Source organism: Esox lucius, chromosome 23, assembly GCF_011004845.1.
Source record: "Esox lucius isolate fEsoLuc1 chromosome 23, fEsoLuc1.pri, whole genome shotgun sequence".
Lineage (NCBI taxonomy): Eukaryota > Metazoa > Chordata > Actinopteri > Esociformes > Esocidae > Esox > Esox lucius.
The window spans coordinates 4,792,501-4,813,648 of record NC_047591.1 but is presented as its reverse complement, the minus strand read 5'-3'; the positions used below and the strand labels follow the sequence as shown (position 1 = coordinate 4,813,648).

Below are 21,148 nucleotides of genomic sequence, written 5' to 3'. Positions count from 1 at the left end.
AGCAATTCAGAGTATATTCATCTAATTGAGTATGGCTATTGTGAGTGTTTCTTAACTCTGTGCTGAACGGGATGTGCCTACAGCAGATTAGTTATCTACTTGAGGACCTTAGCCAATTATAGCTGTGTTAACTTCTCAATGTCTGCAGACATCTTGCTATGCCGATCGTAGCAGAACAGCTTGTGAGACAAGTGGTCTAGGAGGTGATGTGGAGAGGATCCTCTTAGTAATGGTGTTCCCCAAGGCCCGGTTGTTGACCCTCTCTTCTTCTCTCTGAACACCACATCTTTTGATTCAGTCGTATGTTCACAAGGCATTTCCTATCAATGCTATGCAGTTAACGTTCAGCTTTACATCTCCTTCCCCCCATCTGACCCTTACGTGACAACACGGATCTCTGCCTGACTTGGAAAACATCTCACCACCTCAAGCTTAACCTCGACAAGACTGAACTCATCTTCTTTTCACGGGAAGGCCTGTCCACTCAAGGCCTGTCCGCTCAAGGCCTGTCCACTTGACAACTGTACAGTGTCCTCCTTCCAGAGGGCAAAGAACCTTAGGTCGACCATAGACAATGCACTGTCATTCTCAGCTAATATTAAGGTTGTGACTTGCTCCTGCAGGTTCATGCTCTATAGGATGTGGACATGTGATCAAGCAATTGGTTGTAAAGAGTTTACATAGGCCTGAGCTCAACCTTAGATGAAGAGCTTTTGACCTGATTCTGCAAAGAGTGTTGATAACAGCTCCAGATTTGCAAATCTGTAATAAAGCATTGAATTGGGGAACAGTATAGGTAGAGGTATTTCTGATTTTTGATTCTGATATTATAAGATCATCATATCAACAATTAATTAAATTAAATCAAACACCTCGATCCTTTTAAAACGAATTAAAAAGTATCTTGTTTCAATCGGCATTATTGCAATTTCACAACCACAATTGCAAAACCTAATCTCAACTTTAACCCTCGATTTTAACCTTATGCCTTACATGAATGAATAACCGTGGCTGTACAATCTAGTAAAACCAAAATTTTTCAGTTCAAGGTTTGGTATAATTTTTGGCTTTAACATCCTTCCAGAGCCTGCTTTGTGGCCATGCCATGCTCTGCCCTGCCCCCTACGTCATTGGCCTTCCCTCGACTTGTGTGACGCGCGAAGCCAGCGCTAGACCCGCCTTCTCGGTTGTTCACTGTCCTTCCCAGCAGCGAAGGAGCTAAGTTGTGATTCCCTGGCACTAAGTACTGACAGTCGCGATTGACTGAAACCAAGGGGAAGATGGAGCACAGAGACCCTCATTTCAACATATTGTTAGCTACTGATTCCTATAAGGTGAGTGGGCGACGCCGGTATTTTAGCGGGATTATCTGCGTAGGTTGAGTGAATAGAATAATATTAGCCAAGGTGGTTGCATCTTCAAGGCCATCACGCTTGCACTGGTCGCTTTATGTGCGTTAGATCGCTAGGCCAAATGGGGAGGAGAGAAGGCGAGTAGAAAAGGCAGTACCACATTCTGAAAACATCCATCTCATAACTCCTTCCTGGATGAGTGCTCGATTTGACGTCGGGGAATCTACGAGCAACTACGAAATCCGGGCAGTTACAGTAACGAGTGAGCGGAGGAGAAGATGGTTAGCAATGCCATGGGCTGTTGATTGGGATGGGACACGTTATTGAAAAGGCGGCAGCTACTGCTAGCAATGAATGGAGCGGGTAATGTCGCTACCAAACCGTTCTAGCTTCTGCAATTGACCTAGCCAGCAGGCCAGTGTCTTGCACGTTTATCAATTACCTTATTTAAAAAAATAACACAATGTTAAATCCTGAAACAAAAGTGAAACTTTGTTCAGAGAGCATATAAATACATAGCTCCGCAAAGAAAATGAATAGAATGAATCAAGTAACATCCACGGTGACGTACTAATAGTAGTGTAGAGTAGCTAATATTCTGGGTTTTATATTTTTAACGTTGTTTTTACATTAGGCCTAGTTAACTATTTTATCTATGGCCTAGTACTATGTATAATTATACATTTTGCAAGCAGACGTCGTATCGCAATGGCTGACTGATTGTCAATTACAAAACTAGCTGTCTGATAAAATAATTTTTTACAGCCCTTATCATTCACAGGTCATAACACATTATTATATAGTCTTATTTTTGACAGTGGGTGTACCACACTTGATACACAGTGGAACTGATATCTCGTTTCCTCTTTAACAGAGGGACAATAATAAAGGTTGCACATTAATACAATTATTTAATGAGCCATTATAACCTGTCATTCTTCCACCTGGTCAGTGGTGATGATGATGCTATTCCTTGAATGATCAGTGAGGTCTGTGTTTCTGAGCTGAGTAAAGAACAATTCTCTGTTGGGCTTGTGCATTTGGTGGAATAAGATGCCATTTTTAGATAGGAAGAGGTAGCAAGATACTGAGAGAAACGGGGGGCTGAGGGCATTTTGTACACCCCTCAACATTAACTCTGGACCCTTCAGCCAGTTTCACTCCATTCTTTTCATTGCAACCCTCTAATCAGGGACCTATGTAGACCTGGGACACCAGGTGGGTGCAATTAATGATGAGGTAGAACAGAAAACCAGCGGGCTCTGGATCTCGTAGGGTAAGAGTTGAGTACCCCTGGTGTAGCAATTATCCTCCAGTAACTGATGGTTTACAGTAACAAAGTATAATGCCAGGTTAATGTAGGCCCTTGAGGACTTAACAACTTTAAATGGATATTGTATTCACAGTCTTTAGTCTTTGTCATGGCACAGCTTATCCAAACCATCGTTTCACAATCCTCAGTCTTGTAAAGCATCCAAAAAATGTATTTGTGAGCTGAAGGGATCAGAAGCCAAAGGCTTCAACAGTTCACCTAGCTGTAATTTTACTCCATTATGCTTCATGAAAGTAGTTTTTTTAAATTCTATTCCCATCTATCCCCTAAATTCAGCATTTCTATAATAGATTAAGTTGATTATTGTTGTCTTGTGTGAATCCTAGACAAAGCTTCTGATTGTTGTTGGGCGGTGTCTCTCTGGGTCTTTGATGTTATTTTCGTCTGGCCCTTCCACTTTATCTGAATTAAACAATCAATGAATGACCTGCAAAAAAAGGCAGGTCCCATTTCAACACACATCAAAACACGACTGAAAGAATGACATAGCTCCCTTCTTATGTGCTATTAATTCCTAGGCATTTTAATCTTGTAGCTATGAAACACACACACACACACACACACACAAATAAGTTTAAAAACACTGATGTAAAAACACTCTTGAATATCTAAAACTACATAGTAAATATGTCAATATTATAATGGATCTATTTATATTTTCAAATAACATGTTTCTGCCCCTAAACTTGCACTCAACAAAAAATATTTTGGGGAGAAGGATTGCCCACCCCCTGCTATAAGGATTGCCCACCCCCTGCTATAAGGATTGCCCACCCCCTGCTATAAGGATTGCCCTCCCCCTGCTATAGCGTAACATAACTTGAAACTTGCATGTGCATCCAGGCTGATCTCACTCCCTCCCTCCATCAAGGAACACGCCGGTGGCCCATCACACGCTCAAGGTCTAAGGGTCAGAGTGGAGGTCAACCATGTAGTCGCGGCTCTAGAGTCAGCAAAACTCACTGCCGGTTCTTTGGTTAGTCTGTGGGGTCTTCGGGTTGGCCAGTGAAGGATGGGACTGCGTTGGTAAATGATTAACCGTGTGTGTGCGTGCGTGCAAGGCCATTGTAGCCTAGTCAAAGGGAGCCTGTCTCTTGCTGGCCCTGTCCTTCTAAGCGTCCCGGTGGCATGTAAAAGGATTAGATGTAGATCTCAGAAGGTGTGTCTAGAAACAGTTGCGTGAAAAACTAATAGCCTCTAGGAGGAGGGCAGTGGTGTCACTGCCACTGCCAGAAAGCCCCAGAGGGCGTGCCTCTGTCTCCTGTCACAGTAGCGTCATCGGTTTCTCCACCAGGGATGGGACACCGGCATGGTCAAGTGCCAGATGCCCTTTCCAATTTCCTCAGAGCAAATGGGTCATTTGAGTACTTATTTCCTCCAAGTCTAATGATATGAGGAGAATTCAGTTGATGAACGAATGCGGTCAATCAATATCTTGCACTTCAAGGATGCCTAGGCTAATTCATAGTGGTCTAGTGGGCCTTGTTCTCTGGACGCCCCTGTGAGGGCAACCGAAATGGACAGCGTACGGACCGGATCAAGTCAGCAAATCGTCTGACGGCAACCCTTTTGAAGAGATCTTTCCAAAGTAGGTGGTCCGTAATTGGATACCGGACAGGAACAATCATCCCTGTGTTCGTCCGCTGTCCATCTGTCCAGTGGATTCCCCTTTCAGGAAGGACAAGCTGACTGACAGACACAGAGGGAGGGGCATGCTTGCACAATATGCCTTGACTAAAAGCAACGACTTCCTGACACTGATGAATATGGGCAAAAGCTTGTTGCAAATCTCCCCCAGTTGTGAAAATGCTAACGAAACTGCCTAGAGTGTTGTAAATGGATGTGGTTTTCTAAAGGGAAAATAATTGTAAAATGAGGAACTGTGATATTTAGTAGGCCTATTCTATTCAAAACGGTTTGAGCTATGGTAGTGAAAATCTGCTGAGAAATCATTCGTAAGGCCGGCAAGTAGCCTAACGGTAATGAAAGGATCCTGGTTCAAAACCTGCATTGGCAGGCTGACAGATCTGTTGTTCTGTCCTTGAGCAAGGCTGGTTCAACCAGGTTTTTCTCCAGGTTGTTGCTGTAAATGAGAATGGGTGTTCTCAGTCAATCTACTGGGTAAATGTGGCTTAGTCGTCCACCGTTTTAAGACCCTGCTTCCAGAACACACGTACTGCTGCCCTCTGGATCCAAATCCAACCTATGATTTCTTCAGCAAAAAAGAAACAACATAGCTGTTAAAATAGGAGTAAAATTAAAATGGGTATGAAAATAAAACATTTTTATTGGAAGGATGCTGGTTGTGAACTAACCATAACGGTTGTCCACTTGTCTTTAACTGTCTTTATGTCCTGAAGTGATGATCCATTTGCATACTGTCACTCTTGTTTGTCGTCTAGGTGACTCATTATAAGCAGTACCCTCCCAACACCAGTAAAGTATACTCTTACTTCGAGTGCCGCGAGAAGAAAACCGACCCGACGAAGAACAGAAAAGTCAAGTATGAAACAACTGTATTTTATGGCCTGCAGTACATAACCAACAAATACTTAAAAGGTAAGGGTTGCATTGACTTTATTAAAATTGTAAATGAGGGATATTCAATTGTGTGTGGAAACCCTTTTTTTAAATGAACACACTTTCACAAAGCCTTTAATTTTAGTCAATGTGCCTTTTTCCCATCAAATGAATTTGGCTCACACGGACAGGGTGGGGGAGTGAGGCTCAGAAGCCTCTATGAACTTTAGAGCGTAATCATGGTCCAGTACTGAGGAGATGAATCCTCCCCTTCTGCCTCACTTCAAGATGTCATTGATCCAATATCAAACTATTAGCTGAAAAGCACTGTGAAATCTGGTTTGAAATTATTGAAAGCTAGGTAGGATGAGAACAAGACAGAGATTAGCATCATTGAAGCATCATGACAAGTGACTAACCCCAGTTAAGGTCACATTTGATTAAACTGATTAAGCGACTAAAACAATATTTTTTTACTAAGGTTAAAGGCAAGGTTGTCCTTTTTATGCAGAGCTCATGAATTTCAGTTCCTTTTCTGATCACCTGTTAATGTGAAGGAACCTCAGAGATTCGCATGTTAAGTCTAGCTGAATGTCCCACTTTGGGCAGGCCCCAACAAGGTCCAAAGATCCAATTCATCCCCTAGTGGTGCCAGACTTTAAAGATGTTGGGAAGCTAAAGCTGATGCTAGATCTGTGGCTGATGTTCTACAGAGAGCTTAAGAATGGAACTCGAGTGATTTCACAGCAAAAAGCAGGACCTGAGTGAAGACGAAGGAACATCTGCTCTTTGAGCTTCACAGAGGGCATCATGCATCTTCCTCTGCTAGCATTGGTTCACAACAAAGATGCAGAGTTCGACTTATGCAAAATAACTATCTTAACTTTAGATTTCAATTGAATTTAAATACACTTTTTAACACTCGATCCGCCGAATGCCTATAGGAATTGCCATTTGAGTTTGTAATTACAATAAAATGACCATTTTGAAATATACACCCTCCTTCCAAGACTTTTCCTAAATATGCTTATATTACATTGTTCTGTTGTCAGAATTCTGAACTCACAAATGGGAAACTATTTAGAGACTATTTGCCAGTTTTTTTCCCGACCTAATCGGCCGATCACCTAAGGCACTTAACGTTGAAAACCAATGGTCACCCCTCACTGAATGCATGACATCAGTGGATGAATGTGCGATACGCCCAGATGAATGACAGTCTTGGTTGAATTTGAATGAACTTACAAATGAAATACAAGATTTCCATGACCATTGAAGAATTTAAGTATGCTATTATTGAAACATAATAAAAACAATATAGGCTACTTAACAATTCAACATATGTATCACACCTTACCATTTTTCAATAGGAGATTCAGCATTCTTGTGTAGTCTAATTCATCAAATTACCAATTCAACAAACTTATTACACCGTTACTGTTTTTATTAGGAGACATGACAAAATCACATACACATCCTATCATCTCTCTATCATCTCTCTTTTAAATTTCTCTGCTTATTTTATTAGGAACACCTGTTCAATTTCTCATTAATGCAATTATCTAATCAACCAATCACATGGCAGTTGCTTCAATGCATTTAGGGGTGTGGTCCTGGTCAAGACAATCTCCTGAACTCCAAACTGAATGTCAGAATGGGAAATTTTGAGCGTGGCATGGTTGTTGGTGCCAGATGGGCCGGTCTGAGTATGTTACTGGGATTTTCACGCACAACCATTTCTAGGGTTTACAAAGAAAGGTGTGAAAAGGGAAAAACATCCAGTATGCGGCAGTCCTGTGGGCGAAAATGCCTTGTTGATGCTAGAGGTCAGAGGAGAATGGACCGACTGATTCAAGCTGATAGAAGAGCAACTTTGACTGAAATAACCACTCGTTACAACCGAGGTATGCAGCAAAGCATTTGTGAAGCCACAACACGCACAATCTTGAAGCGGATGGGCTACAACAGCAGAAGACCCCACTGGGTACCACTCATCTCCACTACAAATAGGAAAAAAGAGACTACAATTTGCACAAACTCACCAAAATTGGACAGTTGAAGACTGGAAGAATGTTTCCTGGTCTGATGAGTCTCGATTTCTGTTGAGACATTCAGATGGTAGAGTCAGAATTTGGCGTAAACAGAATGAGAACATGGATCCATCATGCCTTGTTACCACTGTGCAGGCTGGTGGTGGTGGTGTAATGGTGTGGGGGATGTTTTCTTGGCACACTTTAGGCCCCTTAGTGCCAATTGGGCGTAGTTTAAATGCCACGGCCTACCTGAGCATTGTGTCTGACCATGTCCATCCCTTTATGACCACCATGTACCCATCCTCTGATGGCTACTTCCAGCAGGATAATGCACCATGTGACAAAGCTCGAATCATTTCAAATTGGTTTCTTGAACATGACAATGAGTTCACTGTACTGAAATGGCCCCCACAGTCACCAGATCTCAACCCAATAGAGCATCTTTGGGATGTGGTGGAATTGGTGCCCTGGATGTGCATCCCATCAACTGCAAGATGCTATCCTATCAATATGGGCCAACATTTCTAAAGAATGCTTTCAGCACCTTGTTGAATCAATGCCACGTAGAATTAAGGCAGTTCTGAAGGCGAAAGGGGGTCAAACACAGTATTAGTATGGTGTTCCTAATAATCCTTTAGGTGAGTGTATGTACCATTTGTAAAGAAACTGACCCCTGTTCAAAAGTCTGCATACCTTTAGTTCTTAATACTGTGTATTGCCCCCCTTTAGCATCAATGACAGAGTGCATTCTTTTGTAATATTTGTCTATGAGGATCTGAATTCTTCCAGATGGTATAGCTGCCTATTCATCTTGGCAAAATGCCTCCAGGTCATACAAAGACTTTGGTCGTTTTTCATGAACCGCACGTTTGAGATCTCCCCAGAGTGGCTTGATGATATTTAGGTCAGGAGACTGTGATGGCCACTCCAGAACCTTCACCTTTTTCTGCTGTAACCACTGGAGGGTCAACTTGGCCTTGTGCTTAGGGTCACTGTTGTGCGGGAAAGTCCAAGAGGTGTCAAAAGCGCAGCTTTCGTGCAGATGTCTGCCAGTATTTTCCGATAACATGCTGCATTCATCTTGCCATACATTTTCACAAGATTCCCTGTGCCTTTAGAGCTCACACACCCCCAAAATATCAGTGAGCCACCACATGCTTCACAGGGCTGATGGTATTCTGTTCACTATAGACCTTGTTGACCGCTGTCCAAACATAGCACTTATGGTTGTGACCATAGAGCTCTATTTTGGTCTCGTCACTCCAAATTTCAGTGTGCCAGAAGCTGAGGCGTGTCAATATGTTGTCAGGCATATTGTAACCTGGCTTTTTTGTGGCACTGGTGCAGTAAAGGCTTCTTTCTGGCAACACAACCATGCAGCAAGTTTTTGTTTGTCGTATTGTGCTCCTTGAAACAGTCACACCGTCTTTTTCCAGAGCCACTTGTATTTCTCCTGAGGTTACCTGTGGGTTTTTCTTTGTATCTCAAACAATTCTTCTGGCAGTTTTGACTGAAATCTTTCTTGGTCTACCTGACCGTGGCTTGGTATCAAGAGATCCCTGAATTTTTTGCTTCTTAATAAGTGATTGAACAGTACTGACTGGCATTTGCAAGGTATTGGAAATCTTTTTATATCCTTTTCTATCTTTATAAAGTTCCATTATCTTGTTACGCAGGTCTTTTGACAGTTCTTTTCTGCTCCACATGGCTCAGTATCTAGCCTGCTCAGTGCATCCACGGAAGAGCTAAAAAAATTATTTACTTTGTACACAGACACTAATTGCAATTTAAAAAGTGTGGGAAATTAACCTTTAATTGCCATTTTCACCTGTGTGTCAGCTTGTGTGTCTGTAACAAGGCCAAACATCCAAGGGTATTAGTTCAAAATTGCAAACAGAACCCGACAATTCGACACCCTGACAGCATTGCAGATGCTGCAAAATTTAGATGAGATGGAGTCAGATAGAAATAGATCCTGAAATCAACGTCTCGGATGTCGGGTCTTCATCTGATTCTGATGATGAGCCGCCACCTCCAATGCCTGAGCCTCCTCACAAAAAACATTTAACGAACCAACGGCGACCGCAAATGCCATTGCGAGACTCGACTGTAAGTTATCCTTTGATTATCCTTTTACTCTGCTGATCGAATAATTTTTTTAAATTCCGTTAGGCCTATTCATGTACAGTACCCCCTTGAAGTTTTCGACCTTTTGCCACATTTCAGGCCTCAAACATAAAGATATAAAACTAATTTTTTGTGAAGAATCAATAACAAGTGGGACACAATTATGAAGTGGAATGAAATTCATTGGATATTTCAAACCTTTTTAACAAATAAAAAACTGAAAAATTGGGCGTGCAAAAATAATCTCTCCAGAAGTGCAGTGAGGATCTTTGAATGATCCAATGTTGACCTAAATGACTAATGATGATGAATAGAATCCACCTGTGTGTAATCAAGTCTCCGTATAAATGCACCTGCTCTGTGATAGTCTCAGAGGTCCGTTTAAAGCGCAGAGAGCATCATGAAGAACAGGGAACACACCAGGCAGGTCCGAGAAACTGTTGTCGAGAAGTTTAAAGCCGGATTTGGATACAAAAAGATTTCCCAAGCCTTAAACATCCCAAGGAGCACTTTGCAAGCGATAATATTGAAATGGAAGGAGTATCAGACCACTGCAAATCTACGAAGACCCGGCCGTCCCTCTAAACTTTCAGCTCATACAAGGAGAAGACTGATCAGAGATGCAGCCAAGAGGCCCATGATCACTCTGGATGAACTGCAGAGATCTACAGCTGAGGTGGGAGACTCTGTCCATAGGACAACAATCAGTCGTATACTGCACAAATCTGGCCTTTATGGAAGAGAGGCAAGAAGAAAGCCATTTCTTAAAGATATCCATAAAAAGTGTTGTTTAAAGTTTGCCTCAAGCCACCTGGGAGACACACCAAACATGTGGAAGAAGGTGCTCTGGTCAGATGAAACTAAAATCGAACTTTTTGGCAACAATGCAAAACGTTATGTTTGGCGTAAAAGCAACACAGCTCATCACCCTGAACACACCATCCCCACTGTCAAATATGGTGGTGGCAGCATCATGGTTTGGGCCTGCTTTTCTTCAGCAGGGACAGGGAAGATGGTTAAAATTGATGGGAAGATGGATGGAGCCAAATACAGGACCATTCTGGAAGAAAACCTGATGGAGTCTGCAAAAGACCTGAGACTGGGGCAGAGATTCCAACAAGACAATGATCCAAAAACATAAAGCAAAATCTACAATGGAATGGTTCACAAATAAACATATCCAGGTGTTAGAATGGCCAAGTCAAAGTCCAGACCTGAATCCAATGGAGAATCTGTGGAAAGAACTGAAAACTGCTGTTCATAAACGCTTTCCATCCAACCTCACTGAGCTTGAGCTGTTTTGCAAGGAGGAATGGTCAAAGATTTCAGTCTCTCGATGTGCAAAACTGATAGAGACATACCCCAAGCGACTTAAAGCTGTAATCGCAGCAAAAGGTGGCGCTACGAAGTATTAACTTAAGGGGGCTGAATAATATTGCACGCCCAATTTTTCAGTTTTTTTATTTGTTAAAAAGGTTTGAAATATCCAATAAATTTCGTTCCACTTCATGATTGTGTCCCACTTGTTGTTGATTATTCACAAAAAATTACAGTTTTATATCTTTATGTTTGAAGCCTGAAATGTGGCAAAAGGTCGAAAAGTTCAAGGGGGCCGAATACTTTCGCAAGGCACTGTATGTCACGGTGTGGTAAGCAAGGTGCCCAGGCGCAGGATGAACGGTGAAACAAGGGTCAGGGGTGTTCCGTGAATGTGGTGCTACTGTAGCAACCAGAAGAATGGACAGTGGTGGCTAATTGGCCAGCGACAGGGAGCAATGTAGTCGAGCTTCCCCGGAGGGAGGCGGTCACGGGAGGCACCATCCTTTTACTCAATCAAATTTACAAATCAAATTCATTGAATAATACACTGCAATGTTTTAATTTGGAGAGGCTACATATCCTTGGATCTATCAATTTTATTTCTATGAATAGGCTGTAGTCTGTGTTATTCATTCTTTGAAATGTATCGTGTTTATCAAGCAACCAGGCTTTAGGCCTATGTACAGCTGTTCATGCATTTTTCCTTTGATCGTTGCAAACTGGTCGATAATGTCTCTTATTTTACCCTGTACATCATCAAAATGAAAACTAAATTCTAATGGATTTATCTTTTTTTTTTTACATTTGTAGGGCCTTAAAAGAATGAAAAAACTATAGCCTGTGTTCTTAGAAATAATCGTTCTATGTATTCTTTTTTAGTAGTTTTTTCGTGATAAGACCAATACAAACACATTCTTGGATTTTCTCAAATTCCTTAACCATTTAAAACAAACAAATTCTGTAATGACTATTCTATATAGTTTAATAATGACCCAGTAGATGAACTGATGCTCTGGCTGGAAGGTGACGCTGCGGAGGAGAATGTGTATGCTAATATGGCCGATTCGTACGCTAGTGACGAGTAACAGCGTTTTGCTCTGGCTGATACTGTTGGTCTGAATGGCCTGGCGGTTGTAGTGTTAGAAACACTTTTTAAGAGGGTCATCTCAAGCACACAGTTCTGTGTAACTGTCGAGGTGTGTGTTTTGTTTGTGGCACTAGGCTGTTAGCCTTTGGGACAAAGCGTCTCTGTTGGAGAAAGACTTTACTAATTCAATAACACAGAGAGATATAGACTGGATTGTGGGATTCCAGTTCTTCCCCCTGCCCTTCTATCCGCAACTCTGTCTCGCAAAGTTTTGCTGCCTCACACACTCCTCTCCGCCTTTCTCCTCTAACCCCCTTCCCCCTTTCTTCCTGTGTCCAGGGAAGGTGGTGACTTCAGAGAAGATTCAGGAAGCGAAGGAGGTGTACAGGGAACACTTCCAGGATGATGTCTTTAATGAGAAGGGCTGGAACTACATACTGGAGGTACACACAGACACCCACAGCGAGAACACAGGTTTCTCCCTATCACTAGTTGTAACCTTAGCAGTCAGTTACACTGACTTGGTGTACAATATTAACCAGTGCTGATGAGGAACTTTTTCCTCAGATGAGCTACCTGTTCATCGTAAATTACCGTTATATGAAAGAAAATGAATCAGACGTGACCATTTGGATGAGCTTCTAACTCGCGTTCACTGAAACGGCTTGGCTATTGCAGAAATACGACGGCCACCTTCCCATCGAGATCAAAGCGGTGCCAGAAGGCAGCGTAATCCCCCGGGGAAATGTCCTCTTCACCGTGGAGAGCACCGACCCCGAGTGCTACTGGCTCACCAACTGGGTGGAGGTAAGTGTCCAGAGAGGTCAGGTCAGAGCACAGTGTGGAAGATGGGAAACTGCAGTTTATCAGGTAAAAACTCTCCAGTCGTTAGCATAACAGTTGATTATTTCAGGTTAAATCGTATATACGGGAAGAAGTATCGTGACGAACTGTGTACAAGTACAGAGACCAACACAGAGTAGTGTCATGACAATGGTTCTGATTTCACTAAGTTGAAGCTTATATTAATTCCCAACTTTATAGGTGACGCCACTACTGTAGTTCTTGCTGATGGCACATACAAGGAATAATTGCAACCATAATGTAACCTAGGGAATGACATGACAGCTGGGACATGTTACAATAGTTGGGTTTGTAAACACAGCTCTCCCCATAAGGAATTGAGTCCTGTTTACCTTTACAATAGAAGGAGCTGGAGCCCCCTGTGGCTATTAAGACGTACCCCCAAAAGGGAGACTTCTAGTGGTTTCTGACAGGCCCAAGTCCTAGTCTTCCACACATAGATGGACATTAGAAGCCTTGCTTTGCTGACATTTTATCCATTACAATGTGTCTGGATACAGAAAAGGGAAAGACATTGTACATGGAAGACATAGCTATTGCCATTCGTAGTACATTAGTTAAACTGAATAACAGGAACTCTGAAGGACTAATCAGAGTACTAAAATAAATGTTCATTGGAAAAATACATTTTCCACAACAGCAAACGAGTGTCATGGTGACTGCACTTTTTAACTCAGTTATGATGAGTTCCATCAGTCTCTATGTAAAAACACTTCTCTCTTCATGCACCTATGACTGAGCACTTAACTGTTTAGCCATGCAGCTTTTATAGCTTACTATGTTTTTTTTCTCATTTTTATTCTATTTCTTATTCTATGTTTTATGTTTTCATTTGAGTATTTGTTTTTATGCTGTTGTATTGTTATATTTTTTTCTTGGTAAAGCTCATTGAATTGCTTCAATGTATGATTTGTGCTATATAGATACATTTGCTTGTTTGTAAACTCTCTCCCTCATGTATCCTGCTACAGTCAGTCTTGCCTGGAGAGGTCTTAGCTTCTCTGACTAGAGTGGTTTCTCCAGGTGCTCATGGCCATATAAATGAAATGAAATAGAAGAGGCTCTGAACCTTCTAACTGTGGCTTTTTGACTGGAGAAGCCACAGGCACACCTGCAAGTCAACCCATTTTTCGACAATTGACTTGAATGGAGATGACCATTCTATGTATTCTCAATTCTATGGCATCGTCTTCCCTGGGTGGTGTGTTAGTGAGAGGGGCATATGGCAATGTATGATACATCAGAGGACAGGGTACTGTATGAATTGGGAGATGATGAAACAATGCATGAACTGTGAGGGGATGGGGTAATGTATTAACTTCAGGAAGACAGGTTAAATAATGAATGAGCTGCAAGATGACAGGGTAATGTGTACAACTGGATGGGCAGCAGCACATGAGTCATTACTGAGAGCTGGTAAATTTTGTCCCTGCCTTTCCTCTTGGCTTCGTCCTTGGTAAGTAGAACTTAGCCTTGTCACTAGGCCAAAATAGACACAGCCCTTATCGGACTCCATTTTGGCTACACAAGGCGGTCATACAGTTTGAGCTGGGTCTGTATCCACCCCTGGTCTCATGGGTTAGGGACAGATTCATTTCCAGTCCATCGAGGAAGTACTATGACATTCCAATTCTCATGAGGAAAAACTTTGTTCGCCTTTCGACCCCAAACCTGAGTCCCTCTCAGCAGAATTCTCTCTCATCCCAAATAACTGCTCGTTTTGCGATCGACATGAGTTGGTGCAGGGCCGATCCTCTTGAACATACAGAGTAGTTCTATTGAGATGCGTACCCGGGGCCTTGCTAATCGGAGATCATGACCTGGTCATGTGATGATTTGCTTCTGAAAGCATGTGACTGTTGGCACCATGCCCCCTCCACTGTGCCCCCTTCAGTCTCCACTTGACATTACCCATCATGCCACAGATCACCACGGCATAACTGTGTCTGAATAGAACCAGTGTCGTGTTTGACTTTCCATCTTTAACAGTGATTCATTTGTTTCAATATTTTATTATTACATTTTGTGGCTTAGTGTGAGAGGCGGGGCTAGGTAAGCGTTGGTAAATGTACAGATAACACTCCGAGGATAACGAGGTGTTACTGGCCCTGCAGACCGCATGGGGGGCCCAATGAATACACACAAAACTGCTTGCAGAGGGAGAAATATGGATGAGATCACATGCTCAGGCGAGGCGTGATAATGTTGTGATAATATTATGGCACGTACAATGATCCCTGGACTGGTGACAAAATTCCCGGGTGCCTCCGGCTAGCAGTGGTTCCCTTTTACGTTAACTCTGTTAAGGAACCACCGTAACACCTCCCGTGTTGACATGCCGCCGCGCTCACCCAGGGCCGTCGCTCCCCTTTTCTCCCAGGGGAAATGTGCATACAGGCCAGGGGACTCGGTCAAGTTCTGGATACATGTTCCAGATTGTTACACTGATAGGATGACAAATTTGTGTGAATTTGCTTTTGTAGGTCCAGGGCGTATGAGAGTTGAGGCGGGGAGTGGGAGGGAGATGGAGAGAAAGCGCCCGCTGACACCAGCCCCCCCGACATCACTTGTTAGTTCGAACATGGCCGCCTACTGACCCTTCCCCATCTTCCACAGACGATCCTGGTCCAGGTGTGGTACCCCATCACTGTGGCGACTAACTCCAGGGAACAGAAAAAGATTCTGGCCAAGTACCTGCTGGAGACCTCAGGCAACCTGAACAAACTGGAGTACAAGCTGCACGACTTCGGCTACAGGGGAGTCTCCTCACAAGAGGTACAAGAAGTGTGCGTGTGTGCGTGTGTTTTAGATCCCGTTCTTGATGTCCTCACAAAGCTATTACATGGAAGAAACATACAATGTGACAATGGGGTTACAATCTGGATTACTTTTAGGGTTAAGTGTTCGGGCTGGGTTAGGTTTAGGCATTAAGTTAGTGAGGTTTGGGTTAGGAGATACCGAGCATGGATTTTTGAGTCCCCACAAGGATAGGAAAAACAAATGTGTTTTTGTGTGTGTGAGAAATTTGACCCTCTTGCTCCCTCTCCCTGATTTTAGACAGCAGGTATTGGAGCCTCTGCCCACCTTGTGAACTTCAAGGGTACCGACACTGTGGCTGGCATCGGTGTGATTAAGAAGTACTATGGCACCAAGGACCCTGTCCCAGGCTTCTCTGTGCCCGCTGCAGAACACAGGTCAGTTGTCACAAAGTGCTTTTACTTACACCCAGCCTGAAACCCCTAAGAGAAGGCAACATGATTTAATGCACAGTGGTTCCTTGGTAGGGTACAAACTTCGGAAGAAACCTAGAGAGGAACCATTACTTTTTGGGCCGTGTCAATGTTTTAGCATCATCAAAAGACAATCAGGACAATAATCCCAAGTGGGCTGTGACCAGAGTCCTTAAATAGTATCCAAGACTGCTACATGACCAGGTGGACAAGGACAGGGACGACCAGGAGGTCTGTGGGCAGTGGCAGCAGGAATCATCTGGCTGCAACTTGAGACAGGGACAAACAGGACAGCAGGACATTTAGAGAGAGCATTCCTACAGTAGGATTCACAAGTGTACCTAAGCATACTTTTCAGACTGACTCTTGTCACGTAAACTAATTCAAAATAACAATTGGGACTTTTATAGGGCCCTTTTAATATCACCAATTATCAGAAAGTGTTGGTACAGATACCCAGTCCAGAAACCCAAAATGGCAATCAACAGGAGTTGATCCAGAACGTAAACAATTGCAGTGTAATAACTAGGGACTAAGACTTGGGGTGGGCAGATCTGGAGACACCATTTCGTGTCCTGAGGGTGTCGTAATAGCCTGGGGGTCCTTCCCCTGGGCTAGAGGACAGTCCTCCCAGGGGAACGTGTTACCCCCAGGCTAAACTTCATCATAGATTTTTGCAGAGTTAAAACTAGGGATTGAGACGGGGGGCTGGACACTCCCTGCCATGCCCGAGGAGTTGAGGGGGCATATTAACTAAGATCAGGACAGACTGACCCTAGTCCTGGGGTCTGAGACGGGGTCCAGAGACACTGTGGTCCTATCTAAAGGTAACACTGGACAGGGCCAACCGGGCAGCAAGTAACACCACCCACTTTGCCAAAGATCAGACCAAAAGGAGCACCAACAAACTGCAAACACCCTGAAATAGGGGCAAGCATAGACCACAGAGTTCACTCCCATTGGAGAGAGGATACTTTCCATTGACCTTCACACCCTTGAGCCAGCTACAATTAGTCATAGAACGTGCCCGAGATGTCTTTACTAGGCCCTCAAAGGTTGAGACTAAATCTGTGTAAAACCTTAATCAGCCCTTTTTTACAGGCAGCCGCTGTAAAGAGGCTTAAACTGGAGTAATGTGATCACATTTTTTTGTTTTAGTTAAGATTCGAGCAGTGTGTTTAGCTCTAATTTAAGTGAATTTGTTATCTTATCAGGGTAACTGGAGAAATGAGCATTTCAATAGTCTAATCTTGAAGCAACAAAAGCATGGATTTAGTTTTTAACTGGCTAAATGTTAACACAGTCAGATATGCCTTGTTTCTCTATTCTTGCGGGGATTTCAGACCCCCCCCCCCAACACACACAAACTAGATGAGATGTACATATCTTGCCAGTTTGGCAGTGACACGTCAAAAGGCCAGTTAGTGCTGGTCCGGCGCACCATTCATCTGCCCCACTGGCTTCTGGGAGTTGGGCGTCAGTTGCCCTGGCCCACACCGGTCAGCGTTGTTATGCAATCAGATTGTCAGAGACTCCGCAACATTCCTCTCTCAATGATACACACATTACTCACTCACACACTCACACGCTGCCTCTGTCTCTCTCTATCACTGATGTAGCATTTTAGATCCATGCACGTCACTTTAATAACTAACCCACTGCTATTGAGACAATATATTCAGTATTTAAGACATTGTGATGTCTTGCTATCTGGCTACCATGCTATTCAATTCTGTAGAATTTATTGAGGTGGAAAGTTGGCTTACTCATATTTTCAATGCTACATTGTTGGCCTCCGTTTTACGCCTCAACGTAACTGATTCGGATGCCCTCTAGCGGTGGTTAACGCCGGTCTACGTGAATAAATCAGGCCACGATGTGTCTCTTAGCACCATCACGGCTTGGGGGAAGGACCACGAACGGGACGCGTTCGAGCACATCATGAGGCAGTTCCCCAACGTTCCCGTGTCCATCGTCAGTGACAGCTACGACATTTACAATGCCTGCGAGAAGATCTGGGGTGAGGACCTGAGGAGTCTCATCGAGTCCCGCAGCGCTGACGCTCCGCTGGTGGTCCGGCCCGACTCGGGAAACCCCCTGGACACCGTGCTGAAGGTAGGTCCACTGATAAAAGCGCCATGCTAAAAATGACCCAGGCCCCAAGGTCAGAACTTTGAGGATTCTGATGGTTTGATTTCATTTGGGATTGAGAGAGACGGCATCCATCCTGGCAGGACCTGTATGTTCCTGCTGTAATTAACCTGCCATGACTTGTCCGTCAGGTTCTGGAGATCCTGGGGAAGAAGTTCATCCCTGAGGAGAACTCGAAAGGCTACAAGGTCCTGCCGCCGTACATCCGAGTCATACAGGGAGATGGAGTGGACATCAACACCCTGCAAGAGGTGCACACACATGCACACACACAATGGAGTTAAACAGCGTTCCAAGCGTCCACACATGGTCAACCTTTTCCACCTGTTGTGTGCAGATTGTGGAAGGGATGAAGCAGCACAGGTGGAGCATCGAGAACATCGCCTTTGGTTCGGGTGGGGCTCTGCTGCAGAAGCTCACCAGGGATCTGCTCAACTGCTCCTTCAAATGCAGCTACGTGGTTACCAACGGCCTGGGGGTGAGAAGAGCGCCCCACACCGTCATGTCGGGTTACTGCTCGTGCACACGTTTTAAAATGGATGCGCTTACTGTAAATCGCTCCGGATAAGAGCGTCTGTTAAATGACTGCTCCCGTCAGTTTCTAAGCATCCCATCCTCACTATGGGGTTTGTAACCTGATTCGGTGTGCCTATGTCTAGTTAGTAAGCTCATTAGGGGTTGAATGTTAACAATAGGCCTCAATCTTTTCTTCAAAACCAGTGCCAGCCCCACATCATATTACAAAAGAGAGGCTAAACTGCTGGTAGCCTGCGACACGAAGCGCAGTGTTCTTTCAGTTGGCCAGCTAGCAAATGCAGTGAAGTTATGGAAGGGCTAAGGAACTTGTTCTGGCCCACCTTGATGCAGTATCTACCCGCACATGGTCAGCAGTCTTGCGACAACATGAAAACCTAGCAGTTAGGGTGCTCAAGACGCCTCAGAGAAGGCTTTGCAGAAGACGATTGGTTGTTAGGCGACGCCAATTAAGCCAGTGTTTATTGCACCAGGAATGTGTCACGACTTTCTTATGGGCTAATGGAGACCAGGTTAGACTGGTTTTCCCACCAGACCTTCCTCGCATTTCAAACGAGGTGTCATTTCTTGGATAGTGTTTCCCCCACGTAATCACACACCACACAACACACCTATTCATGTCCCAATTTCATGGAAGAAGTTAAATTGTTGAATGCTTGCTGGCAGGTGAATGTGTTCAAAGATCCCGTGGCAGACCCTAACAAGAGGTCAAAGAAAGGTCGCCTGTCTCTGCACCGGGCGCCCAGCGGTGACTTTGTCACTCTAGAAGAGGGCAAGGGAGACCTGGAGGAGTATGGCGTGGTGAGTGTGTTTTCTCATAAACTGGGTGTTTCAAACCCTTAATGCTGATTGGCTTCAATCGGTGGTCTAATTACATTGGTGACTGGTTTATTATGGCAACAAGGCACCTCAAAGGTTTCTGGTATACAGAACATTTACGATGTACAGCTAAGGGCTGTATCCAGGCACTCAGCATTGTCGAGCCTAAGGACAGCCCTTATCCGTAGCATAATGGCCATGGCATGACCACCCCCCCCCCCTTGCCTTGTTTATTTATTGGAATCATTATTAAATATAACTTTTTCCGACATCTGTTGTTGGGGAATGGGTTTTGTTACTCAGTAGTCATAACACATCACTCACTCATTTGTTTCTCCCGGTGTCCCTCGATGCCTCTGTCTGCTTCCCTCTCCCTACAGGACCTGCTACACACAGTGTTTCAGAACGGGAAGATTGTCAAGACGTATACCTTCGATGAGGTCAGGGACAATGCCAAGCTCACGGACAGTGACCTTGAGGAACTCCTTCACTGAGCAGGCCCAGTCCCCGTTCACAAACCTTGACCCCACCAGGGGCAACACGCCCCTACCCACCTCCTCCCTTTCCCCAAAGACCCCTCTGAAGCACTATCCTCCATTGCAAAGGAGTGTTGACCCCCCCCCCCCCCCCCCCCCCCCCCCATATACATACACACACACACACACACACACACACACGCGCGCACACGCAAACATGTCCAAACCCCTGCCCGAACAAAAGCCAAGGGGCGAACAGTCACAGTCAGACAGACAGGGAGAGAGACACAGTCAGACAGACAGGGAGAGAGACACAGTCAGACAGACAGGGAGAGAGACACAGTCAGACAGACAGGGAGAGAGACACAGTCAGACAGACAGGGAGAGAGACACAGTCAGACAGACAGGGAGAGACCTAGACAGAAATATCGGGAGATGAAGCGAGAAAGCAAGAGGACAAATATATCGAAAAAAGGGATAGAAAGAGAAATGTAAGATTAATGGGAGATAAAGAATGAGAGCAAGACAGAGTGAATGATTGTCCTTGTGTTGTGCGTACAGAGCTGTTTTAAATCCAAAATCTACTCTGCATTGTCTTTTAGTGACGGATGGGACAAACTCATGGTATATCAATTGTTTAACGGCTGTTAAGTCAGTGTTTGTATGACCAAGTGTTGTTATGAGTTTTTCAAAGATCTTTGCAGGAAAGGTGTGCGTGCGTGTGTGCGTGTGTGTGTGTGCGCACTGTGTGAGCACGCACTATTCTTGAACGTACTATCACGGTGTGGCTCGGAGACTGAGGTATATGTTAAACATTGACTGTGGAGTGTGTGTGTGTGTGGTTTGACAGTTTCTTCCTTAAAGGATTGTCATATTCCTTTATACAAATGAATTCACTGGTCAGGGGAACACGCACTCTTCCTTTTTAAAGCTAGAGTCCTTAATTGAAACCGTAACAAAGTGGCCACCCCAACTCTGTTTTGGTAAAAAGCTGAGGGATGGGTCTGGAGATATGTAACCACAGTTCTTAGACTATGATATCAAAATATATGGTAGTATTTAAACCACGTTTTGACGTTAGACAGTGTTAGTTTACATTTATATTGTAAGTAAAAAATAAATACAAAACGCTAGTGTGTTGGGCTCTCGCTGGTCCTGAAGTTAAACTAAGCTAACAAGCCTTGTATAGGTTATATTCTTCAAGAATAAATGGGTATATATAATTCATTTCTAAGTCCAAAGAATTGATGTACCAAATAAGGATTCTAGCTTTAAGTTGTTGGCCTTATGTTTTTTCCTCAC

At 43.9% G+C, this 21,148-nt stretch overlaps 1 protein-coding gene across 1 annotated transcript; it reads left to right on the top strand.

Annotated features, from left to right (window-relative positions):
- Positions 1–1,158: 1,158 nt before the first annotated feature.
- nampt1 (nicotinamide phosphoribosyltransferase 1) lies at positions 1,159–20,007 on the top strand. Its single transcript, XM_010896476.5, has 11 exons — positions 1,159–1,334; positions 5,088–5,244; positions 12,112–12,215; positions 12,451–12,579; positions 15,253–15,411; positions 15,694–15,830; positions 17,756–17,981; positions 18,149–18,268; positions 18,355–18,495; positions 19,218–19,352; positions 19,751–20,007. Exons 1-11 carry the CDS (start codon positions 1,281–1,283, stop codon positions 19,862–19,864), a joined length of 1,476 nt encoding a protein of 491 aa, XP_010894778.1. The 5' UTR covers positions 1,159–1,280; the 3' UTR covers positions 19,865–20,007.
- The last annotated feature ends 1,141 nt before the right edge of the window (positions 20,008–21,148 follow it).